Source organism: Culex quinquefasciatus, chromosome 3, assembly GCF_015732765.1.
Source record: "Culex quinquefasciatus strain JHB chromosome 3, VPISU_Cqui_1.0_pri_paternal, whole genome shotgun sequence".
Classification (NCBI taxonomy): Eukaryota; Metazoa; Arthropoda; class Insecta; order Diptera; family Culicidae; genus Culex; species Culex quinquefasciatus.
Window position 1 is genome coordinate 68,859,938 of NC_051863.1, and position 27,982 is coordinate 68,887,919.

Consider the following 27,982-nt stretch of genomic DNA (forward strand, 5'->3'; position numbering starts at 1 on the left):
ACACAAATATTACTATTATACTTTTGAAAAACTTTTATAAAATGCTTATGACCAAAAAATTGTAACAAAACACCGCGACAAAAGAAAAAGCAACATATAGCCACGAACAGTGTTGAAAATCCGACGACTATGATTAATTTGGCGATTAATCGCTGCCTGTTACACCTCACGAATAAGACTGCTGAGAATAGAGCTTTATGACGTTTCGCGTACACACACTAGCGCACCATTTGATTTTGCTGGCCGGACAAAATTTAACCTCAATCTTTTTCGTGTACGTACACGCAATACATGCGCACGTAGATAACTCTATAATCTTTATTCGCAAATTGCCACGACTAGCTGTCATTCGTCAAGAGTGCAGACGATGATTGTAACAACCTATGACTGCTGGTGTTAAATGGGTAAAATTAAATATAATCAGATCGCAGCAAGTTGACGACTAAACCCAATCATTCAAATTTTTATTCGTCTATGCCACAGCCAGCGAACAAGTGTCAGTCGGGAAAGAAACGATCAAAGCATACTCAGAGGGCCTTTCTTCAGGCAATCGTTATTCGCTCGAAGTGATTAATTTAACCATAGACTAAATATATATAGATACGCCACTCCGCTGTTGGGGCTGGCGACACTACCGCCACGCCAAAATTACACCTGGTGACAATTCACAGGTACTAATCTACCCTTTAGAAACGTTTAAGAAAAAAATCCAACCAAATTCAGTTCAATGCTCAGTGGATATATCCAAGCAACTCACGACCAGCAACAGATATTTCAAAGAAATGTCAAAACAAAGACCGTGCTTCGCGAATTTGAAATTTGCTGATTGTGCCGTATTCTACCGCATCAAGCAGCTGGTTGACTTCCGTCGAAAGTTGATGGCCGGTTATATAACTACCATGCAGATTCTGGCGGTGTGAATGTTCTAGTGAATAGACCGGAAGTGTTGTGCTCTCCAAGAAGGCAGGTGAGAAAAAAAGTTGTAGCAAATTATCCTCCATCAAAAAGCTTGTTTTGTTTTTCACAGCTTCGCGAGTTTCCGGAAAATTATGACCGTGGTGATGGTGAAAGCGAATAGACGGTGCATTCGGAAGCGGAAGAGTGGAAGTCAGTTTGGCCGCGGTGGATGGAAGTCGATGCTTCCAGCAATGCCTCGATGGACATGAATTGGTCCAGCCTGGTCTAACGTCCTTTTAAACGAAAATACTGGCACCGGGGGAAGATTTTTCTGTTATTCACCTTGAAACCATGCACATAATGCCCTGCGGGGGTATACAATATCAGTATTACGGAACAATAAATGTAGAAACACACTTTATTATTGTTTTTATTGTAGAACATGTTTCAGGATATCAGATTGTAACTATGGTGTACTCCACTGGAAACCTGAGGTAGGATAGTTTTCCGCCAGGAAAGGGTTAGATTAGGTTGTTGAGGACATGACCGAGAGGATGGAAACCGCGGAGCCTAACCAAACTTGAAATTGGTGAATTCACTTCTATGGTCGTTTTTGAATCAACTTTCATTTAGTGTATCGCTAATCCTTACGATTGGCGCAACCGGCAGGTACTGTAGATTACGGTGTAGCGGTGCAGAGAACAGACGTCTCCGTGGCCCTTCAGTCATCCATCCGACGTCGGTAATTCGGCCCGGTAATCGCACCAGCCATTGCCATCATTGTGTTAATTGTTGGATCATATTTGCGCACCTCGAAAATGATCTGCATCCGCTAAAACTCGCTCGTAGTCGCCACCAGATTTTTTTTCCACAAGCAAATATGCAAATCGAAATAAATGACAGTTGTTGATGACAACAAAATTGTGATCAGAAAGTCATAGCGAGCTACGATTTTGTTTAGCAATTTAGTACCTGTAAACTGACGATGATGGCGTGCAGAGCGCTAAAGGGGTGTCGCCAACTGTGTATATGAAGCAATTTCCAAGTGGGACATCTACTTGATTAATAATCTATGATTTAACCTTGGACACGACTCAAGACTAGGAAAGGTTTCAGAAGAAAACAAAACACAGTAAATAACAATAAGTTTTTGAATTCAAACTAAAAATAAAACAGTTTTTGCTTTAATGAAAGTTGAAAGGCACACTTCAAATGGTTAGGCGCTTATACTTACATCAAACCCTACGTAATGTACCACCCCCGGCCGAGGTAAAATGCGTAACCGGAAAAGAAAGCACGAACACTCAAAGCGTGTTCTAGCGTGTTGCTCGTACTGACTCAGAGTAAGGATGAGATGTAGGTGTAAGGGCAGTGCGTGTTCGTCGGGAACCTAGTGCATAAGATTGGTCATGGTCCGTTCTTACACTGAAAATTGCGAATTGCGAACTACGACTACTTTAAAAAAAAGTTTCCTTAAAATGGCTATACCGTAAAACGGGGTGACTTTGATAGGTTTGCGATTTTTCCGCATAATGAAGAGTACAATTAAAATACGTACGAAATGGCTTAAAATCATACTGACCGTGATAGAGAAGTGTTCAAAGAACCTCAAGAAGAACTTTTCATAACATTTTGAAAAGTTTAAAAAGTTAGTTAACTATAGTTAAGAAAATGTTGATGAAACTCATTATTTTAAACTTCTCAAAGTGTCATGATTTTCTCAATGAACATGATTTTGAATCGGAAAATGGAATGCATTTTCGGATTCTTTGAACAATTTTCCACTAGGTGAAGGTTAAATAAGTTTGTAAATAATAAATAATATGTGGTTTTGAAACACAATTTAAAAAAATCTCGAAATTTATATGCAATTTCAGTTGAACAAATTGCATGTAAAATGAGAAAACTTGTGATTCGTGCTTCGAATTCAGTATAAAATGCAATATAAATCGATAATTTTACAAACAAAACTAATTTTAACAAATTTCAGGCAAAATTACGACTTTTCAACAATTTTACTTAAAATTTATATGCATTTTGTTAAAAGCTTATAAACTAAGTTTACTAAATATAAACTTTGTTTTTTTTTTTCTTAAAAACTATATCAGCTGCTTTAGTGATGCTACATTTAACGTACAAATAAAGTTTGAACATCTTAAATATGATTTTAACAAGAAAAACTATGACTATCAAAGTCACCCCAGAATTTGAACTAGGAATTTTCAACGTAACTATTGTTCTAAACACTATTGAAAAAACTTTTTTTTTCAAATAGTGCATGGACTTTGTGTGGCCTACCCAAGTACATGTTTTAAAAATAATAATCTTGAGAAAAACCTTACTTGTTGGAAAATATTCCAAAAACAAATTGAAATCCTATCAAAGTCACCCCGGTTTACGGTACCTTGAAAACGGTGCACTTTATCAAAATTTCACTAAAGTAATTTTGGATTGCAAATTCGATTTTACATCGCAAAATAAACTTGAAAAATTTTGGCGATCAATATTTCGATAGGTTCAAAAATGCATAACTCGGTCAAAGATTTTTTGCACATTATAAAATTTCTTAAAAGTTGTCATTTGATGTTCTCTAAGTCATATCAGAAAGAAAATTAAAAACAGGGCCCCTCCAGTTCCCCCCCCTGGTTTCGCCAGTGATCCAAAGTCGAATTCCAAACTCTGCAGCTCTACCTTTATGTTTTCCATAAGTTGAGTACCGTCACCTGGGACAGCTGCATTTGACATGTTTTTGCACAATATTGTGATTAGTTTTGGTTAGAACGGACTGATTCCCAGTTAACGTTATGCGCAAGATTTTCTAGTTTAACTAATTTTTATAATAAATCTAGTGTTTTATTTAGCTCTATTGAAATTTATTACTTTAGAAGAGATTTGAACTAAGAACAACTTTTTTTCCACTTTCTTCAGGTTAATCACTGCGTGTCAACATCCATCCAGTGCGATGCTTATTGAAACAAATTTCTGACCGGCGACGAAACCGATAGCAAGTCAGACTGAAATTGCTGACAGGTTGCGAAAAAGCACGGAAAAGGTCACAGAACAGAGAAACCCGGAGGAACCGTCCCGCGGCGTGGAATTGGTAATGCGCGAGCTAGAGTGTCAAGTTTTTAATTGAAAAAGTCAATGTGACAAGTCGTCCGCACCGATCGTAGTGAGTGAGAAGCTCGACAACCGTCGTCGAGATTTTAACTCCACGTGGGCAGCAGCAGCGTGGGAGGAGGGAAAAAATCACTTTCGACAGCGACCCGGTGCTGAGTAGTGGGAAATTTCCATCACAAAGAAAGCTTCTTGAAGTCTGAAGCGGAAAAGATAGTGAAGAAAGTTGGCCACAGCTAGGAAAAGCGTTGGGGGCGGTAGTGTGCGGGGGTAGTTTCCGCGAGGGGGCGGTCCTGTTGCCGCAGTGTGCCGCGAACGAATCAAAGGTGTCCGATACCGACGAGAGTCCGGCCGGAACGGATCACCAGCAGGCCACCCGATGTAGTGATAATCGGCCACCGCCAATCTCGCCGTCGTCGTCGTCGTCGCCGTCACCGATGGCAGCTATTGATTCAGGTAGGTTTCCACCACGTGGCGTAGTATTGCGTTTTTTTCTTCTAGCCCGGAATTCGCACGGGGGAATTTCAACGGCACTGTGCGCTCCCAGGCGATGATGGCGGGATGGGGTGATATTTATGACTGGTCATTAAGCAAGTGACCTGTTTGTTCGAATAAAAAGCAGCGAGCGTGAGCTGTTCGTAAAGATAATGCGGGGGGAAATTTCACGTCAATTTGGATTTTTCCATCGGTTGACAGCGTTGAGAAATGTGTGGAATTTATTTTGCGGCTATCGGCAGGTTGCATACCAATAGACAACAATTTTAATGATTGGATAAAATGCTTGTTAGTTCGCTGACTAATTTCCTTAGTATTTATTAATGTTTTAATTTTAACTAATTAATTTTTTCAGTCCCTTCAGGAAGATTGCCTTGAATTTTCGTTCTATAATTTGATAACTCCCGCTCTCGACGGTCCCTTCAATATCGACAACGAGAACTGGAAATGTGAATCCCGTGTAAAAAGTGACAGTTCGTCACTTTTTAGTTTGATAAACTATAAAAGTGTCAAACGAAAAAGTGACCAACCACCGGGGGTTGAACGTATTGTATTGAGATAAATTAGTTGGTATGGAAAAAAGTAGAGGTGGGCAAAACAAGAGCGAGCCGCCCAAAGAGCCGGTTCACTTAAGAGAGCGAACGAGCTATAAAAAAGAACCGAGGTTCTTTTTAAGTTTAACAATGTTCTACAAAGTTGGCCATGATCAACGACGACCAACTTTTTCAGAACTTTTTTTTCGTAACATCGCGATAACTCATGATGTTTATTAGTAAACCTTTTGTTTATACATCCAAATTTTTGTAATTGTCTGTTCTACAACTTTGCAGAACATTGTTACACTCCAAATAATAACCCTGCAAAGTTAGAAAAACTAAATGAATTCTAAATGAAAAATGACCCTTCTGGGTCAATGTCGAAAAGTACATTAAATTTCCCTTAAAATGACACGTTCCAAAAAAAAAATACAGTTAAGTAACGGAAAATGGCAAAGTTTTTAAAACTTTTTTAGTGTTTTTTTCGATGAAAAATACGCTTTTTGAAATTTTGAGTACGCCAGCAAATCGGGGTGTACCTCATTTGGCATAATGGACATTTGGCATAACGGGTTTTCAAAAAGGACGTTTGACATAATTGATCCAAGACATCAGGGACGTTTGGCATAATGGACATTTGGCATAATGGACGTTTGGCATAACTCGTTCAAAAACCATCAAGGACGTTTGGCATAATGGACGTTTGGCATAATTATTACTTTTTTTTTGTTTTGATTTTATAAGTATTTCTCATTTTTACATATGTAAATGTATTGTTTTTCAACCATTTTCATATTACTTTAAGAGATTATCACTTGTTTCGAAAAATTGGGTGTCTCTTTATTTTTTCCTTTTTGAATAATACACAATAAAGCATTTTAATGGAAGATGAGAAACCCCCTTCAAATCTTCGACAATGGAAACAATTTTGCTTTTCTTTATATTTTGCAATTAAGTTTTTTTTTTTTGCAATTTTGCCATCTTTTTTATATTCAACTTGAAGAAGGGAAATTCTCTTATAGATGATCTCTTCAAACATTTCTATCACTTCTGCAATTTTTCTCTGTTGGTTTTTATTTTTTCAATTGCACAAAAAACAAAATATATACAAAATATTTAAAAAAAAAAAAACAAACTGCACAGCTTTTGAATGATTTTGCCTTCTTTATGTTTTAAAATAAAAGAAGAGAAAATTGCTTTAAAAAACTTATTGCATTTCTTTGAAGAAGAGCAAAATGAAGATTTTGGTTGAATTTAAAAAAGAAGGGAAAAGGGAAATTAGTAGCTTTTTTAAGAAATATTCAAAAAAGGGGAAAAATATGGGGAAAAATGACAAAGATACTTGATTTCTGTTTAGTTAGAAAATAGGGAAAAAGCTTTACACTATTATTCTTCACAAAAGATAAATACTTTATACTTTATAAAAAATAATTACAAAAAAGCTAGCAATAATTATGCCAAACGTCCATTATGCCATATGTCCATTATGCCAAACGTCCCTGATGCCTTGGAACAATTATGCCAATCGTCCATTATGCCAAACGTCCTTCTTGAAAACCCGCTATGCCAAATGTCCATTGTGCCAAATGGGGTACACTCATCCCTCATATTCGGAACAGTTTACAGATCGGCCAATGTTCAACAAATCATATAAAATCGATTATTGAACATAATGAATTGCTTTTACCTTCATGAGACAGCTTTTCTTGCGATCTTTCGATTGATGTATAGACCGGCTGTACATTTTTACGTTTTATATCAAGTTTTCAAAGAAAAACATTGACCCTTGAAATCCACAAATTCGGAACACTTTTTTCTTACGATGTAAACAAACTTTTTATTCTCTCCAGGAGTACATATTTTTTACAAAACAATGACTTCGCATTCCGAAACCAATAAAACTCATGCTTAGTAATGTTTTATGAATGATCTGATAACTTTTTTTGTGAAAATATCAGTTCAATACAGTTGTTCCACAATTGTGGGGGGCACAATAACATCCCACAATCATGGAACACGCAATTTCGAGGCAGTGTTTTGCTGCTCTGGATAAAATAGTCTTGAAATGAAGTTTTTTGTTCAAAAAGTACTACTTTTACTAGTGAAATAGCAAGAAAATGTTCAAATAAAGGTCATAAAAATAGTAGGGTCGAGAGAAAAGCTGCATTTGGCATGTTATTGACAAATTAACACAAAAGTGTTCCGAATTTGTGGGTGTTCCGAATATGTGGGATGACTGTACACCCAGCAAATCGGGCGAACAATTTTACATAAAAGTCCCTTTGACACCAAATTTCTATCTCATCACCGTTTCAGGCTGCAAATTCACGTCTTTTTTCGCATGTTCAAAAATGAAAGGGGTCGTAACGCCCCTCCGTCACGAGATATTAAAAAACGGACCTCGGATTCGTGTTCAGGGACAAAAGTTACCCTTTAGAACAAAGTTCCACGCAAATCGAAGAGGGGTCGGAGCAACTGCTGTGTGAGTTGGCGGAGAATTATCCAAATGTTATCTCAAATATATTTCAATGCTTGTAAAATTGAACCAAATTTGTCAAAATTGTTGTTTGGGCGGTCTATTGAAACTTCTCATCAATTTATTTCATTATTGGAACATATGAGTTTTCCAACCCAGTTACTTAGTTTTCTTTAACGTTACTCTAAAAATTTATGATTATCCAAGCAAAATAAAATAAATCCATCACATATCCGAACACAAATTTGAGCATTTCAAACTGCTTATCTTGGAAAATATTTCCAAAACCCTACCTTAAGCCTATAAAATCCTGGAAAAAAAATATTAAAATCAAAAATTTTTGTTTTCTAGACATAAGCAATCAGAACATAGGTAAAAAAAATCGCAGAATCTTTTCTCAACATTTTTTTAACATCTGAAGATGCAATATAACGTCCTTTTGAAATGTTAGTCTTGATTTAAAAAATTGTTATCACGAATGTATTGATTTTGCAATCAATAGTTTGATTTTTTGAAAAAAACCGTATTGATTCAAAAATTCATAAATCGGTCAAAGTTTTTTTGCACATTCTGAAATTTTTGAAAAGTTTACATTTCATAATGTTCCCTAAAACATACATGTACCGTAAAAAATAGAATAAAAATAGTGTTTTTTGGCAAACCAAGTTTTTGTGACAATAAGTGAAAATAATAATCAAGGGCCAAACATTGAATATTACGCCCATTTAAAATTTTAGTCTTGATTTAAAAATTTCAAAATATTTTTTTCGAAAAGATCGGAAAATTTCACGAATTTTTCATGTATTAAAATTGAAAATCGGACCATTATTTGCTGAGATATGGTCAATAGAAAATGGTGAGTTGTTTTGGTGAGATTAAGAAAACTTCAATTTTCGTGTTTCTTTTTCTTAAAGTGGCTCTATCTCAGCAACCCGAGGTCAAATCTTCAATGTCTCTTAGACAATGTTATAGCAAATTTTCTGAACTTTTTAAAAAAAAAATATTTTTAGAAACGGTCACTCATGGTCACTATTTTTAAAAATTTAAAAACTGCAAATATTTTGCTAAAATCAAACTTTCGGTGGCTATATCTTGAAAACGGAGCCCTTTATCAAAAAATCTGTAAAGTACTTTTCGATTGCAAATTCAATTTTGCATTATAAAATAATGTCAAACTTGTTTTTGCATGAAACTTCGATTTTTCCAAAAATCACTATTTTTTCAAAAATTCATAACTCGGTGGCAGATTTTTTGACCATGTTTCTCTATGGCTCAAAAGTTGCGGATTTTTGTCCACTAAAACATACAAAAAATCTCGAAAATCAAAAAAATACATATTTTGGGAAATTGAGTTTTAGTGAAAAAAAAAATTGCAATTTTTTTCCGTGTACCTATTTTTTCTCAAAAGTCCTCAACAATACCTACAACTTTGCCGAAGACACCAAATTGATCAGAAAATTCACTCAAAAGTTACAGCTGTTTGAATATTTACATACCATTTTTGTATGGACACGTTAACGTCATTTCTAGCAAAACATTGTAATAGGGCCGAAGCCGAAGTGTAAACAAAGAGTCTATCTTGCTCGTTCCTAATGTAAACAGCAACTGACGTGAGCAGGATAGGGTCTTTGTTTACACTTTGGCTTCGGTCCTTTTACATTGTTTTGCTTGATTTTGTCACCTGAGGGCTTTTGTTAATTTGATTTGGTTAACCGCGGTGGATTTTCTTAAAATAATTCGAACTGTCAAAAATCCACCAAAGCATCTACCACCATCTACCACATTGATCGCACAAAAATCTGTGGTAGAAAAGTATCCTCCGGTAACGTCATGATTCGAATTCCCGGACGCTTCGAAACCCGGACACTTCATTTTGTTTTATCAATTATTTGGATATAAGTTCGCATTATGAATGCAAAAACTTTGTTATTTGATGAACTCCAACATCAACTTTCATTTAAAGTTTGTTTGAACGCTGTAGTTAATGCCAAAACAATTAAATACAATATAATTATAAGTTTACCAAAAAATGCGAAACATTTCACTTGAAATATTTCATAGACGTTCGAAGCACCGGGAAAGCAAAGCAGAAATTTATGGTTACGATTTCCTTAAATTCTAGCAAATTTTTATATAAACTATCGATTGTTTTGATGTTAACAGCTTATTTGAGACCTAAAGAATGCCATTCACTAACATTTCAGTCCAAATTTGTGCGATTCATAAGGAAAATCGAGTGTCCGGAATTCGAAGCAAAAGTGTCCGGATTTCGAATCAGCTTTTATCAGTGTCCGGGATTCGAAGCACACCAAGTCATCTTAATTTTGAAATTCTGATGAAAAATTGTTTTAAAAGACATATTTTGCATGCATTTTCTTGAAACTGACTGTTTATACTACATCCTGATGATATTTCTACATTTCCAACTTATTACATGATTTTTTGCCAGCTATAACAAAAATGATATGCTACTAAGTGTCCGGATTTCGAATCATGGCGTTAGATGCTTTGGTGGATTTTTGACAGTTCGAATTATTTCAAGAAAATCCACCGCGGTTAACCAAATCAAATTGACAAAAGCCCTCTGTTGAGCTTCGCAGATCCCCGGTTTTGATTTCAATCTTGAGGTTTTCAATAAAATATGAAAAAAAAAAAAATGTGCTCATAAACCGTTGTCCCTTTTCATATTGTAGTTCCGTTTCGTGCAGTCAATATTTTGGCAAAAGGTAATTCCATATTAGGGTTACAAGAAAAACGAAAAAAAATATGATGAAAATTAATTAATGGGGGGTTATGAGTAATAACTTGTGATCCTGGCATGATTCTTTAAGCACCAATAAGTAACTGTGCCAATTTTTAGCCAGATCGGTTAAGGTTTGTCCAAGTGTGAGATTCTTGTAGGAAATTCAATTCCCTACAACTTTGTCCAAGGGTGTACGAAGATCCGAGTTAATCCTGAAGATTTATTAGCCTATATCTTTCTTTTGTGAGAAAGGCCACCAACCATTAAATGTTTCTGTATCTTGAAAACGGTCAAAATTTTCCAGAGGATTTGTCCGTATGGGCGGGGCAAAGTTACGTATATATTTATATTTTTGCTACGTCAACTCCAAAATTTCCAGCAATTTTACCCTGCGCAATTGCACGACGTCGGGCGTTTGCTCTCTGGGTCAAAGTTGGTCGTAATTTCCCGGAACGACCGTGCCAATACGGCTGCACGTAGATTCCGATGGACGTCCGTCGTTCACCCACAGACATCCACAGAGTGCAGTTGAGAACCCTGAAATCGGGTTATGGTTATGGACCTGCAGCAGCAACGGCAACCATATGGGTTGAAAAATAATGCGTTATTGTGCCAGAGCCATTCGACGTGTGACTCGTGTGTGCGTGTGTGTGAGCGAAAACTGCACATGTGGTCGTCCCCGGAATGGTGGCGCCGGACCTGAGAGGATCTGGGTTTGGCACGTTGATTACGGTCACCCACGCTCCGATATGATGAGACAATGCGAAAGGTCGCTCGCCGTCCGACATCGCCAGTGGGGGTGGTTTCTGATGGGATAGTTTGTCCTTCAGGGCGGATGTCCTTGTGTTTTTAATAGTTAACACGATTTTCTATGTTGGTCGTTTAATGCAGGACGATTGCGAGGCTGGTTGTGTTTTACTGAAGAGTGCACGAGAGTGGAAATTAATGGAAAGCTTTGTTTGAAGATGACGAATAGAATCAGTAAATTGATTTCTGGATGACCAAACTCAATTAAATTGTTGTTACCAACATTCGTTTCATCCAATGTCAGTAGGTTACGCGCCATTCTTGCAGTTGGACTGTAGAGCTTCTACCAGAGTTGTCAGCAGATTTGTTGGAAAGTTTCTCACTTTGAACAGATCTGCAATACATTCTTTAATGTAAAGGAAATGTTCAGCAAAAATAAACTTTGAACTGCAGGGGAAACTTTCTCTTCCCTGAGGCAAAAATTCCTCCGAGCTTAAAATTTCGAAGAATTTTGCTTAAAAAGACTAAACTTTTCAAGATGTTTTTTCTCTCTCCTTAAGCAACCCCACCTGTACACAACGCACGCACGGGTAGCTTGAACCTTCGCCGAAGGATGCCATCCATCCAAGGGTGAGCCAATTTCGTAACCCCCTACTCCCTTCTCTCCCAAAAAAAAAAAAAAACAGCGAACATTATTTGCTAACTGAGCACGTAACCCCACGTGTCCGCCCCTGGGTTTTCGGTAGACAAACTTTTGCGAATAAGCTCACTAACTGCTGGCCTGGCCTGGTGCAACAACGATTGGTCAAAGCCGTAATTTGGCAGATGGACTCGGTTGAGCCAAATATTTGTAAACTCGATTACGAGTTTAAGGCCGGGAATGGGCAGAATCACGCCCGTGTGGATCAATCGGACCGCGCGCTGGACTCCCAATCCAGAGGTCGCCGGTTCGAATCCCGCGGCGGGCGCTCTAAAATTCTTTGTGTAAATATGGGTATTCGGCGCCGTCGCTCCGTGCCATACTTTCATACACTTAGGAGCCCAGGGCGGCGAAGTCCTTGTAGATAAAAGGAAGACACTAGTGGTTGGTACTAGCAATGGTGGCCGACAGCTATAAAGTCAACTTCGTTTTTATGGGCAGAATCATTGGGAGAAGAGCTTAATTTTTGTTTTGGGGACACGAGGACAACTATTTCGAATTGGAGTTGTGGATCGTTTCGTAAGTGAAGTTAAAAAAGTTGTTACAGTTTCATCGTATTGAGGAAATTTTAGTTCAGTGTGCAGTCTGCACATAGACAGTTAATTTCAAATCACTTAAAATTACGAATTAACACATTTTACAGTCATGAATCTCCCCAACTGAAAATATTTGACAAAACCATGCACAGCAAAAATACAAAATGTTATTCAATTGCAAATTTCCTAACGAATATCATTTCAGTTTGAAATATTTTCATTTTAATTAACACGAACCTTTGTTTGCAGAAATCAATAGTCTGTATTGTTCAAGAGGAAGACAAAAAGGTATAAAACCAGTTCATAACAATGTGCATTGTGCGCTGTATTTGCACTTCACCAAGAACATATGTTAGTGGGACTGGTAGCACAAACACAGCAGTACATTGAGTAAACAAAAGTGCATTAACAGTCAGGCAACTATGCCAGAAAAGTACCCGTAGACTACTAAGCCCCGTTTTAGCGTTACATGGATTTTCAACAAGCTGTAACTTGGTGAAAATTACATGAAATATCAACTTCATATATACCATTGGATTCGAAAATTAATCAACTTTAATATAAAAATATTTAATATGGTGGTTTAGGGGGGCGGGTCCCCGGGGGGAGGGGCCAAAGGAAAAAAAACAGCGTTACATGGATTTCAAGGGCCCAGAGAACATCGTAAAATAACCCAAAATACCAACTTATATAGGTTTTTGGAAAGGGGAGAACCTCTACTTTAAGGGAAAAATATTTAAAACATGTAAAAAATATTTAAACATTTTTTTAAAAATAGTTATCGTAACTATTTTTACAATAGCAATATTCATTTGAACTATAAAGCCAAATTTTGAAGAAATATGGTCATGCGACATATCAAAATTCATGAAATTGTTCCAGGAATCGATATATGAGCAATTCAACCTGATTCGGTTGAACCGGTAAAATTACCGGTACCGGTTGAACCGATTCCGGGGTTGTATCACTAACCATGTCATGCGACGTCTCAAAACTCTTCAAATTACCTCAACAATCTCTTCGTGACAAATTTGAACCGATTCAGTTGAACCGGTTCAAATAACCGGTACCGGTTTGAACCGATTCAGTGTTTTTTACTGCAAATCATGCCATGCGACGTGTCAAAATTCTTCAAATAATCTCAACAAACTATTCGTAATAAATTTGAACCGATTCAGTTGAACCGGTTCAAAGAATCGACACCGGTTTGAACCGATTCAGTGTTTTTACTGCAAATCATGCCATGCGACGTGTCAAAACTCTTCAAATAATCTCAACAATCTTTTCGTAATAATTTTGAACCGATTCAAATGAACCGATTCAAATAACCGGTACCGTTTGCACCGATACTACGTTTTGTGTAGTGCGACATGTTGAACATTTTCAAATAATCTCAACAATATATTGGGGTAATTCTCTACCAACTCACACGAAATCGGGAAAAGTTGCCCCGACCCCTCTTCGATTTGCGTGAAACTTTGTCCTAAGGGGTAACTTTTGTCCCTGATCACGAATCCGAGGTCCGTTTTTTGATATCTCGTGACGGAGGGCGGTACGACCCTTCCATTTTGAACATGCGAAAAAGAGGTGTTTTTCAATAATTTGCAGCCTGAAACGGTGATGAGATAGAAATTTGGTGTCAAAGGGACTTTTATGTAAAATTAGACGCCCGATTTAATGGCGTACTCAGAATTCCGAAAAAACGTATTTTTCATCGAAAAAAACATTCAAAAAGTTTTAAAAATTCTCCCATTTTCCGTTACTTGACTGTAAAAATTTTTGGAACATGTCATTTTAAGGGAAATTTAATGTACTTTTCGAATCTACATTGACCCAGAAGGGTCATTTTTTCATTTAGAACAAAATTTTTCATTTTAAAATTTCGTGTTTTTTCTAACTTTGCAGGGTTATTTTTTAGAGTGTAACAATGTTCTACAAAATTGTAGAGCAGACAATTACAAAAATTGATGTATAGACATAAGGGGTTTGCTCATTAACATCACGAGTTATCGTGATTTTACGAAAAAAAAGTTTTGAAAAAGTTACTTTTTGCGTTTCTCTTTGTTTCGTCGTCCGTGTCTGTAGCGGGTGACCATGAATGGCCATGATCGATGACGACCAACTTTTTCAAAACTTTTTTTCGTAAAATCGCGATAACTCGTGATGTTTCCAAGCAAACCCCTTATGTCTATATATCAAAATTTTTGTAATTGTCTGTTCTACAACTTTGTAGAACATTGTTCCACTCTAAAAAATAACCCAAAGTTAGAAAAATTTTAAAATGAAAAATTTGTTCTTAATGAAAAATGACCCTTCTGGGTCAATGTAGATTCGAAAAGTACATTAAATTTCCCATAAAATGACATGTTCCAAAAATTTTACAGTCAAGTAACGGAAAATGGGAGAATTTTAAAACTTTTGAGTGTTTTTCCGATGAAAATACGTTTTTTCGAAATTCTGAGTACGCCATCAAATCGGGCGTCTAATTTTACATAAAAGTCCCTTTGACACCAAATTTCTATCTCATCACCGTTTCAGGCTGCAAATTATTGAAAAACACCTCTTTTTTCGCATGTTCAAAAATGGAAGGGGTCGTACCGCCCCTCCGTCACGAGATATCAAAAAACGGACCTCGGATTCGTGATCAGGGACAAAAGTTACCCCTTAGCACAAAGTTTCACGCAAATCGAAGAGGGGTCGAGGCAACTGCTGTGTGAGTTGGCGGAGAATTACCCATTGGTAATGAAATAGAAATTGAACCAATATGGTTGAACCAGATCAAATTACCGGTACCGGTTTGAACCAATTTCATGTTTTATAGCAATCCAAGTAATGCGACCTGTTTTCGTGAATAATTTGAACCAATTTTGTTGTACTGTTTCAAAAATATGGTAACGATTTGCACATATTCCATGATTTTACTGCAATGACATGGTCATGCAGTCATCTGCTGCAACCTTCCATCGGATGAGGAAGTAAAATGTCGGTCCCGGCCTTGGTTGTTAGGCCGTTTAGGTGTAGAAGTCGTCTCCATGCCACAAGTACAAACAACACACCGGCGGTTGGACTCGCAATCCGAAGGTCGTCAGTTCAAACACTGGGGTGGAAGGTTCCTTGGAGTAGAAAGAGGTTTGGGTGCTCTCCCCATTCAAGCCTTCGGACTCCTAGGTTCGAGCAGAAACTTGCAATAGAGACCACAAAGACCCGGGGTCGTTAATGTGGATGGTTTGATTTTGACATGGTCATGCGACGTTTCACATAAGGCTAATGCAAATATTTTTCAAAGTTTTGTTACTCCCATTCCTTCGAAATCGGCTCGAAATATCAGGGGGCAAACGACATTACAAAAAACTTGTAAATTTCCATAGAAATTTATGTGCAAACAGCTGAAATCAATTTAAAATGCATTCCTTTGCGTTTAAAATCATTTTTAGCATGTGCTGGTTCATAAAAAAAAAAGAATTTTCGATGTAGATTTTTTTGTCAAAATAATTTTTGAAAACCTTTTCGCAATCATTGTCGTATTTCAAATTATTTCCTTTTGACTTAAACAGTCCAACGTACAAAAATAACAACCGTTTCCTACCATAGATTGCTAAATTGGTAAGGCTAGTACAAATATTTGTAAAAGTTTTTGATAAATTGATAAAACGATAAATTGATAAATTGATAAATTGATAAATTGATAAATTGATAAATTGATAAATTGATAAATTGATAAATTGATAAATTGATAAATTGATAAATTGATAAATTGATAAATTGATAAATTGATAAATTGATAAATTGATAAATTGATAAATTGATAAATTGATAAATTGATGAATTGATAAATTGATAAATTGATAAATTGATAAATTGATAAATTGATAAATTGATAAATTGATAAATTGATAAATTGATAAATTGATAAATTGATAAATTGATAAATTGATAAATTGATAAATTGATAAATTGATAAATTGATAAATTGATAAATTGATAAATTGATAAATTGATAAATTGATAAATTGATAAATTGATAAATTGAAAATTGATAAATTGATAAATTGATAAATTGATAAATTGATAAATTGATAAATTGATAAATTGATAAATTGATAAATTGATAAATTGATAAATTGATAAATTGATAAATTGATAAATTGATAAATTGATAAATTGATAAATTGATAAATTGATAAATTGATAAATTGATAAATTGATAAATTGATAAATTGATAAATTGATAAATTGATAAATTGATAAATTGATAAATTGATAAATTGATAAATTGATAAATTGATAAATTGATAAATTGATAAATTGATAAATTGATAAATTGATAAATTGATAAATTGATAAATTGATAAATTGATAAATTGATAAATTGATAAATTGATAAATTGATAAATTGATAAATTGATAAATTGATAAATTGATAAATTGATAAATTGATAAATTGATAAATTGATAAATTGATAAATTGATAAATTGATAAATTGATAAATTGATAAATTGATAAATTGATAAATTGATAAATTGATAAATTGATAAATTGATAAATTGATAAATTGATAAATCGATAAATTGATAAATTGATAAATTGATAAATTGACAAATTGATAAATTGATAAATTGATAAATTGATAAATTGATAAATTGATAAATTGATAAATTGATAAATTGATAAATTGATAAATTGATAAATTGATAAATTGATAAATTGATAAATTGATAAATTGATAAATTGATAAAATGATAAAATGATTAATTGATAAATTGATAAATTGATAAATTGATAAAATGATTAATTGATAAATTGATAAATTGATAAATTGATAAATTGATAAATTGATAAATTGATCAATTGATAAATTGATAAATTGATAAATTGATAAATTGATAAATTGATAAATTGATAAATTGATAAATTGATAAATTGATAAATTGATAAATTGATAAATTGATAAATTGATAAATTGATAAATTGATAAATTGATAAATTGATAAATTGATAAATTGATAAATTGATAAATTGATAAATTGATAAATTGATAAATTGATAAATTGATAAATTGATAAATTGATAAATTGATAAATTGATAAATTGATAAATTGATAAATTGATAAATTGATGAATTGATAAATTGATAAATCGATAAATTGATAAATTGATAAATTGATAAATTGATAAATTGATAAATTGATAAATTGATAAATTGATAAATTGATAAATTGATAAATTGATAAATTGATAAATTGATAAATTGATAAATTGATGGAAAACATTTGGTTATTCATGATCAATTTTGTTTAAGTACCAAACATGTTTCAAAAATTGCAAAGCGATGTTTATATTTTTTCCAAAATCAAATGTTAACTGCAATACAGTCAAGACTCGACTATCCGATTATGTCTAAGGTTTGTATGAGACTTTTATTTCCATATTGTTGACATCAATTTCGAGTTCTGTGATCCCATTGTAGTCAATTTTGAATGGTTGATTGAGTTTTAAATTGAATAATACATTTTTAAAAGATATTTAAATGCCGCCATTTTGGCCGTCATCTTGAAATAAATTTTTAAAAAGATTCCTAAACTCGACAAATAAAAATAAGACAACGAAGGCCTTCGAATAATCGAGTCGGGACTGTTCATTGATTTATGCCAATTATTATCAATTTATCAATTTATCAATTTATCAATTTATCAATTTATCAATTTATCAATTTATCAATTTATCAATTTATCAATTTATCAATTTATCAATTTATCAATTTATCAATTTATCAATTTATCAATTTATCAATTTATCAATTTATCAATTTATCAATTTATCAATTTATCAATTTATCAATTTATCAATTTATCAATTTATCAATTTATCAATTTATCAATTTATCAATTTATCAATTTATCAATTTATCAATTTATCAATTTATCAATTTATCAATTTATCAATTTATCAATTTATCAATTTATCAATTTATCAATTTATCAATTTATCAATTTATCAATTTATCAATTTATCAATTTATCAATTTATCAATTTATCAATTTATCAATTTATCAATTTATCAATTTATCAATTTATCAATTTATCAATTTATCAATTTATCAATTTATCAATTTATCAATTTATCAATTTATCAATTTATCAATTTATCAATTTATCAATTTATCAATTTATCAATTTATCAATTTATCAATTTATCAATTTATCAATTTATCAATTTATCAATTTATCAATTTATCAATTTATCAATTTATCAATTTATCAATTTATCAATTTATCAATTTATCAATTTATCAATTTATCAATTTATCAATTTATCAATTTATCAATTTATCAATTTATCAATTTATCAATTTATCAATTTATCAATTTATCAATTTATCAATTTATCAATTTATCAATTTATCAATTTATCAATTTATCAATTTATCAATTTATCAATTTATCAATTTATCAATTTATCAATTTATCAATTTATCAATTTATCAATTTATCAATTTATCAATTTATCAATTTATCAATTTATCAATTTATCAATTTATCAATTTATCAATTTATCAATTTATCAATTTATCAATTTATCAATTTATCAATTTATCAATTTATCAATTTATCAATTTATCAATTTATCAATTTATCAATTTATCAATTTATCAATTTATCAATTTATCAATTTATCAATTTATCAATTTATCAATTTATCAATTTATCAATTTATCAATTTATCAATTTATCAATTTATCAATTTATCAATTTATCAATTTATCAATTTATCAATTTATCAATTTATCAATTTATCAATTTATCAATTTATCAATTTATCAATTTATCAATTTATCAATTTATCAATTTATCAATTTATCAATTTATCAATTTATCAATTTATCAATTTATCAATTTATCAATTTATCAATTTATCAATTTATCAATTTATCAATTTATCAATTTATCAATTTATCAATTTATCAATTTATCAATTTATCAATTTATCAATTTATCAATTTATCAATTTATCAATTTATCAATTTATCAATTTATCAATTTATCAATTTATCAATTTATCAATTTATCAATTTATCAATTTATCAATTTATCAATTTATCAATTTATCAATTTATCAATTTATCAATTTATCAATTTATCAATTTATCAATTTATCAATTGATCAATTTATCATCTATGGTAGGAAACGGTTGTTATTTTTGTACGTTGGACTGTCTAAGTCAAAAGGAAATAATTTGAAATACGACAATGATTGCAAAAAGGTTTTCAAAAATTATTTTGACAAAAAAATCTACATCGAAAATTCTTTTTTTTTATGAACCAGCACATGCTAAAAATGATTTTAAACGCAAAGGAATGCATTTTAAATTGATTTCAGCTGTTTGCACATAAATTTCTATGGAAATTTACAAGTTTTTTGTAATGTCGTTTGCCCCCTGATATTTCGAGCCGATTTCGAAGGAATGGGAGTAACAAAACTTTGAAAAATATTTGCATTAGCCTTATGTGAAACGTCGCATGACCATGTCAAAAATCAAACCATCCACATTAACGACCCCCGGGTCTTTTGTGGTCTCTATTGCAAGTTTCTGCTCGAACCTAGGAGTCCGAAGGCTTGAATGGGGAGAGCACCCAAACCTCTTTCTACTCCAAGGAACCTTCCACCCCAGTGTTTGAACTGACGACCTTCGGATTGCGAGTCCAACCGCCGGTGTGTTGTTTGTACTTGTGGCATGGAGACGACTTCTACACCTAAACGGCCTAACAACCAAGGCCGGGACCGACATTTTACTTCCTCATCCGATGGAAGGTTGTAGCAGATGACTGCATGACCATGTCATTGCAGTAAAATCATGGAATATGTGCAAATCGTTACCATATTTTTGAAACAGTACAACAAAATTGGTTCAAATTATTCACGAAAACAGGTCGCATTACTTGGATTGCTATAAAACATGAAATTGGTTCAAACCGGTACCGGTAATTTGATCTGGTTCAACCATATTGGTTCAATTTCTATTTCATTACCAATATATTGTTGAGATTATTTGAAAATGTTCAACATGTCGCACTACACAAACGTCGCACTACACAAAACGTGGCATCGGTGCAAACGGTACCGGTTATTTGAATCGGTTCAATTGAATCGGTTCAAAATTATTACGAAAAGATTGTTGAGATTATTTGAAGAGTTTTGACACGTCGCATGGCATGATTTGCAGTAAAAACACTGAATCGGTTCAAACCGGTGTCGATTCTTTGAACCGGTTCAACTGAATCGGTTCAAATTTATTACGAATAGTTTGTTGAGATTATTTGAAGAATTTTGACACGTCGCATGGCATGATTTGCAGTAAAAAACACTGAATCGGTTCAAACCTGTACCGGTTATTTGAACCGGTTCAACTGAATCGGTTCAAAATTATCATGAATAGTTTGTTGAGATTATTTGAAGAATTTTGACACGTCGCATGGCATGATTTGCAGTAAAAATACTGAATCGGTTCAAACCGGTACCGGTTATTTGAACCGGTTCAACTGAATCGGTTCAAATTTGTCACGAAGAGATTGTTGAGGTAATTTGAAGAGTTTTGAGACGTCGCATGACATGGTTAGTGATACAACCCCGGAATCGGTTCAACCGGTACCGGTAATTTTACCGGTTCAACCGAATCAGGTTGAATTGCTCATATATCGATTCCTGGAACAATTTCATGAATTTTGATATGTCGCATGACCATATTTCTTCAAAATTTGGCTTTATAGTTCAAATGAATATTGCTATTGTAAAAATAGTTACGATAACTATTTTAAAAAAATTGTTTAAATATTTTTTACATGTTTTAAATATTTTTCCCTTAAAGTAGAGGTTCTCCCCTTTCCAAAAACCTATATAAGTTGGTATTTTGGGTTATTTTACGATGTGCTCTGGGCCCTTGAAATCCATGTAACGCTGTTTTTTTTCCTTTGGCCCCTCCCCCCGGGGACCCGCCCCCCTAAACCACCATATTAAATATTTTTATATTAAAGTTGATTAATTTTCGAATCCAATGGTATATATGAAGTTGATATTTCATGTAATTTTCACCAAGTTACAGCTTGTTGAAAATCCATGTAACGCTAAAACGGGGCTTAGTAACTTGACTGTTAATGTAATTGTTACAAATGCATTTATGGCACTGATGTATACCGACTGCTTGTGTTGAGCAACGACTGAAAACTACAACTCGTTGAGTATTACCTTAAGTAAATAAGCAAGAAAGAATGGAAGATTGTATTTTCCTAACGAAAACAAAAGAGCAATTCCAGCTCAAATGAATTTTTCTGGTCCTTTTGTACCCGATCCTCTCCGATTTCAATGAAACTTTTTAGACATGTTATCCTAGGCCTATATAAGCTATTTTTGTGAATATGTGTGTTTGTAAGTAATTAGTGTACTCTAATCACTGGCACAACATGCTGAGTATCTTCTACGCGAAATGCCAAACAAGTACTTCTAAAAGAGAAGTTAGAGCGGATGCACGTCTGCTTACGTAAATATTAAAACGAGTCAAATCAAAAAACTTCCAATGGCAAACGTATAGGAAATTGGACGACCTTTCCGGTAAAAATATTTTCGATACTGAAAAATCAGTCTGTCATTTAGAAATTGCTTAAAACCATTAAAACCCCCTCTTTTTCACATTTTTATTTTTAAAACTGCTGTATCTCTACAAGGATTGGACATAGGATAGTGGTCAATATGGAGACATCAATGTTAAATTGTCTGGGAAATCTATACCCACTATCGGTTTTTGAAAATATTGACGTTTAGACCACTTTTCAAAAACACAGTTTTAGTAAATTATTTATGTATTTTTTTAGGAGAGACATACTATTCTCCATTTTTCGTGAGTCTTTTTGTAACATCTTAGGCTATTTCCTCAAAAAAATTTAACAAAAAAAAGTCGTAACATCTCCTTAAAATTTAACTTTCAAACTTAACAATTGAAAAATCTCATGGAAGTGGCGTGTGTTTTTCTTTCAGTGTATTTTTTTAGAAAGCCCGTCAAATTTCCCACAAGTTTGTCTTTGACCATTTTTTGATACGATGCAACAGCTTTGAGTTACAGTAATTTTTAAATTACAAAATACAAAAATTATTTAAATTATTTACGCCCTTCTTAGATGTAATTTTCGAGTACAATTGACTCCATATACACAAAAATGGCTTATATAGGCCTAGGATAACATGTCTGAAAAGTTTCATTGAAATCGGAGAGGGCCGGAAAGTACCAGAAGAATTACTGATTTGAGCTGGAATTGCTAAAAAAAAACAAAAACACTCCAGATCAGTGGTCACCAAACTGCGGCCCATCGAGGTGTTTTGTACGGGCCGCGGGCTGTTCTTGTAATAATTATGGAATCCGGCCCATTTAGGATTTCTCGTATCAAGTTATTTAAGAAAATGACGAATAAGTTTGCTTTTGTAAAGAAAAAAGCACAAAAATCGGGTTCCGTTAAAAAAAGTATTTCAATAAAATGAAATCTAAGTACAATTACTTTGAATTTTGAAACGGAGTTACAAATAAACTCAGTCAAGCATGGTTCAGAAATTTTGCAGGAAAATCCCAAGTGTTTCAAAGAATTCAACCTTCGATTCAACCTCATTTTTGTATTTGTTTGTCCTCAAATTGCATAGAAATTTCGGGTTTTGAATGAATGAAACATAGGTTTTAAACCAATATTTTCATGTAAAATTTTATGTATTATCCAAACAAAAAACATTTATTTGATGATAAAATTATAAATAATGTTTTTTTTTTGTTCCTGTATTCTTTCTTATCTTTTTGTAATTTTTAATTAAATTAAAAAAGTGATTTAAACTTATTTCATTCTGAAAATGTTTGTTTTAAAATTAATTAAAATTATATATATTATAATTAAAATTATTTCAAGCCAAAAAGAGTTTTCAGTCCAAACATGTTTGTGAAACTACTTTCCAAAAATCTTAATATTGGTGAAACTTAATTTAACTTAAATTTAAAAAAAAGGTTTTGATTGAATGAAAATATTTTTTTGCACAAAAAATGTTATTAGCATGAAATGTATAAGCAAGGATTGATACGGAAGTAATTTTTTTTTGAAAAAATTTAAAATTGAAAACTTTAAAATACATTCAAAAATCATATGAAAAAAATGTGCAAAATATTAGTTTATCAAAATTCAGCTTTCTAACTAACTAATTTGACAAATTTTAGTAATTTTTACATGTTTTTCACATGCGGCCCTCAATATCACGACTAATTTCAAAAATGGCCCGCGAGGTTTAGCTGGCTGAGGACCACTGATCTAGATTATCCAGCGTCATTCAGACACGACCGCTGAGTACGCTGGGAGTGGGTATGTTTCCCCTAGATCTTGAATGGAAAATGTTTTGAAGTTTGTTGAACGAGTGACCTTTCTTTTTACACTCAGCCTTTTTCTAGCACAATTTTTATGATAATGTTTTCCCGCCAACGGGTAATAATTTTGAAATTTTCCACTGATTTATTGGTATCCACCCCCGAGAAGCGTACCAAGCATCCCACTGCTCAGCAGAGTGGTGTACTAAACAAATATTGCCCTCTGGCACAGTGCTTCCGAAGACGATGATGATGGTGACGACGATGGCTGTACGATAACGACGACGATGGCTACCAGCAGTCGATACCCTCTCCACATGCTGGCAACCAGAATTTGCCAAAGCGACGAAAATGCCAACTATGCCAGGCACTTGCGTCACTTTCCCAGAAATCTAGACTATCGGAGAAGCATCTAAAAGATGAACGGTCTGGCTGACCTCGACCTAGATTTTAATCCCGGCAATTTCCTCGACCTTTCGATGCTTTTCCATCATCGCACTTTCCGCCCCTTTCATATCCTGGCAACTTTTGGCCAAACTATGTGGCCGTTTTGCAATATTTCTCCCTCTTCCGCCGTCCGGTCCGGTTGGTCGTCCGGAAGAGATACATAGATCGCGCGTACCGAGTGTCTTGCGAACCTTCGTGGTGAACGGACACTAGAGCTGCGGTATTTTTTACTACCTAAGCTCAGAGTTATTTCAAAACAAAATTCACAGTCTTTTTAAAGACTACCTGAGTTATTTTCCAAAATTCTAAACAGTCTTTTCAAGACTAACCCCACCTGAAATTTTGTTGTATTTTACAAACGAAGCCATCTTTTAAGAGAACTTTGCTTGCAAAATGCGTCAAAACAAAGGTAAACGCAAATCTTCTGAAGATTTGGTCGTTACGTCGGTGAAGCGTTTGAACGCTAAACCGGCTAACGGAAACAGAAAAAGAAAACAGCCTCTTCTGAGGTCTGATTCTGATTCTGAATGTGAGGTCAATCCTCCAATTCCATTGACAAACAGTTTCGGTGTTTTATCCGAAACTGATGACAAGGAACCTTCTCCTCGTACTGAGCCTTCTGCCGTCGAGAAACGAGTAAAGGCTCCGCCAATTGTAGTGACTTCCGTCTCCGATTTGGCCAGCTTTCGAACGCAACTGAAGAATTGCAAGGAAACTTGCAATTTGAAAGTTTCGTTCCAGCTTGGTCGAAGAGGAGAATGTCGCTTGTTGACGGAATCTTTACAAGATCACCTAACTTTTGTTGGTTATTTGAAAAACCACAAACACAATTTCTACACGTATGAGACCAAGAATGCTCGTCCATTCAAGGCGGTCTTGAAAGGTCTCTCCAACGACTTGTCGGTGGATGAGATCAAAAACGAACTTAAGGTGTTGCGAGGCCAAGTAATACTGATGAAGAAAAAAATCAAACGGGAATATTTCTCGCTTTGGTTTGACTTCACAATTTTATCTGATTCATTTCAACAGAAATGAAATCAACAATTTGAAACTTTTGGACAAAGTACAGTTTTTGTTCCATGTACGGGTAAAGTGGGAGCATTTTAAGAAACATGGCGGTAATGGCCAGAATCTGACCCAGTGCCGGCGTTGCCAGGCATTCGGTCACGGTACTGATCATTGCGCCATGGTTCCAAAATGCATGGTTTGCGGGGATTCTTCTCACGACAAGGACAATTGTCCCGTGAAAGAAGTCACCCAATTTAAATGTGCAAATTGTGGTGGAAATCACAAATCAAATTTTTGGGATTGCCCCATCAGAAAAAAGGTTTTGGATTCTCGTGCTAAGCATCAGCCGAAATCCAAACCGAAATTTTCTCAAAGTCAGGTTGTACCTGCATCTTTAAATCAAACGTTCGTGCTGTCTCACTCGAACAATTCTAGAAATACCCCTACCGTGGAAAAGTTAGGTAACAACAATGGCATTTCTTATGCTAACGTCGTTTCGGGTTCATACACGAATTTTAAATCCTCTACCAATCTTTCTGAAATTGGGCAGGTACCTCAAATCTCATTTGAAAATTTTTCTGCTGGCAACGCTTTGGGATCTTCTGATCTCGGCGATGTTACGTTTGAAAAAATGACTTTTTTGCAAAACTCACTGTTTGGTTTGATTCAAACAATGAGTAATGATACATCCATGATGGAAGCTATCCAGATTGGATTAAAATTTGCGAATGATGTTGTACTTACCCGGAAGTTTAATCATGGATCTAAGTAATTCCATCAATATTATGAATTTTAATGCTCGCTCTTTAAAAGCGAAAGAAAATGAATTTTTCAACTTTTTACGAGTTCATAACGTGCATGTTGCTGTTATAACCGAAACATTTTTAAAAACTGGCACTTATTTGAAAAGTGATCCAGATTATAAAGTTATAACCAATAACCGAATGAATCGAAATGGCGGTGGAGTTGCAATAGTTATCCACCGTAGTATGACTTATAGCACGTTACGTGACTTTAAGTTAAAAGTTATTGAAAGTTTGGGCATTGAACTTGAAACTTCTTTTGGGAAAATTATGATTGCAGCTGCATATTTGCCATTCCAATGCACTGGGGAAAATAAAAATTATTTCAAAGGGGATTTGAATAAACTTACTCGGCATAGATCTCGATTTTTGATTATCGGTGATTTTAATGCCAAACACCAATCTTGGAATAATTCTAAAGTAAATTCCAATGGTAAAATTCTATTCAGAGATTGCACTTCTGGTCTTTATTCGGTTTTATACCCGAATGGGCCAACTTGCTTTTCTTCTGTTAGAAATCCATCAACAATTGATTTGGTTTTGACAAATCAAAGTCAGTATTGTGGTCCTTTAGTGACTCATGCTGATTTTGATTCTGATCACCTCCCAGTAACTTTTTCACTTTCTCATGAAGCAGTTACCAGACCCAATAGTTCTGTGTTTAATTACCACAAAGCTAATTGGGACAGGTATCAGCATCATATTGAGAATAATTTAAATCATGATTTTGTTTTAGAAACCAAAGCTGATATTGATTCAGCCTTGGAATCTTTAACTAATGCAATTTTGGATGCTAGGAATATTGCTATTCCTAAAGTCCAAGTCAAATTTGATTCTCCCATTATTGATGACGATCTTCAGCTTCTGATTCGTCTGAAAAATGTTCGCCGAAGACAGTATCAACGTTCTCGTGATCCTGCACTGAAGCGAATTCAAAAGATTTGCAAAAGGTTATTGACCACAGATTCACTCTCCTGCGAAATGAAAAGTTCGCAAGAGATGTCGAACAAATTAAACCTTATTCCAAACCTTTTTGGAAACTTTCAAAGGTTCTTAAGAAACCTCAAAAACCCATCCCTTCTTTAAAAGATGGTGATAATATTTTATTAACTAATGGGGAAAAAGCTCAAAAACTTGCTCAGCAGTTTGAGAGTGCTCATAATTTCAACTTGAATGTTTTGAGTCCTATTGAAAATCAAATTTCAATAGAATTTCAGAATATTGTTGAACAAGAATTTTCATCAGATGAAGATTTTAATACGGATCTGAATGAAATAAAATCTATTATCAAAAAATTTAAAAATATGAAAGCCCCTGGTGAGGATGGCATTTTTTACATTTTAATTAAAAATTACCAGAAGCAACTTTAAGTTGCTTGGTCAAAATTTTCAACAAATGTTTTGATTTGGCATATTTTCCCAGTAGTTGGAAAAATGCCAAAGTAATTCCGATTTTGAAACCGGATAAAAATCCTGCTGAAGCCTCAAGCTATCGGCCCATTAGTTTGCTTTCATCTATTAGTAAATTATTCGAAAGAATAATTCTTAATAGAATGATGACGCACATTAATGAAAATTCAATTTTCGCTGATGAGCAGTTTGGATTTCGCCTTGGGCATTCAACTACTCATCAGTTGTTGAGAGTTTCAAATTTAATTCGAAGCAACAAATCTGAGGGCTATTCTACTGGCGCTGCTCTTCTTGACATAGAAAAAGCATTTGACAGTGTTTGGCATAAAGGATTGATTGCGAAATTGAAAAGGTTTAATTTTCCGATTTATATCGTGAAAATTATTCAAAATTATTTGACGGATCGTACTCTGCAGGTATGTTATCAGAATAGCAAATCTGATCAACTACCTGTACGTGCTGGCGTCCCTCAAGGAAGCATTCTGGGTCCAATTTTATACAATATTTTTACTTCTGACTTGCCTGATTTGCCCCCAGGATGTCAGAAATCACTTTTTGCTGATGACACAAGCATCTCCGCCAAAGGCAGAAGCCTTCGTGTCATCACAAGAAGATTGCAAAAAAGCTTGGATATTTTCAATTCTTATTTGAAAGAATGGAAAATTACTCCAAATGCTGCAAAA

The 27,982-nt window shown here is 33.8% G+C and overlaps 1 protein-coding gene across 2 annotated transcripts in view; it reads left to right on the forward strand.

Moving 5' to 3' along the window:
• LOC6046389 (calcium/calmodulin-dependent protein kinase kinase 1) overlaps positions 1 to 27,982 on the forward strand; it is a 296,769-nt gene that overhangs the window by 38,600 nt on the left and 230,187 nt on the right. For both annotated transcript variants that reach the window (XM_038264287.1, XM_038264286.1), the window contains exon 2: positions 3,826 to 4,470. In XM_038264287.1, coding sequence (XP_038120215.1) covers positions 4,452 to 4,470 — 19 coding nt within the window. In that variant the 5' untranslated portion in view covers positions 3,826 to 4,451. The remainder of the gene's footprint in view (positions 1 to 3,825; positions 4,471 to 27,982) is intronic.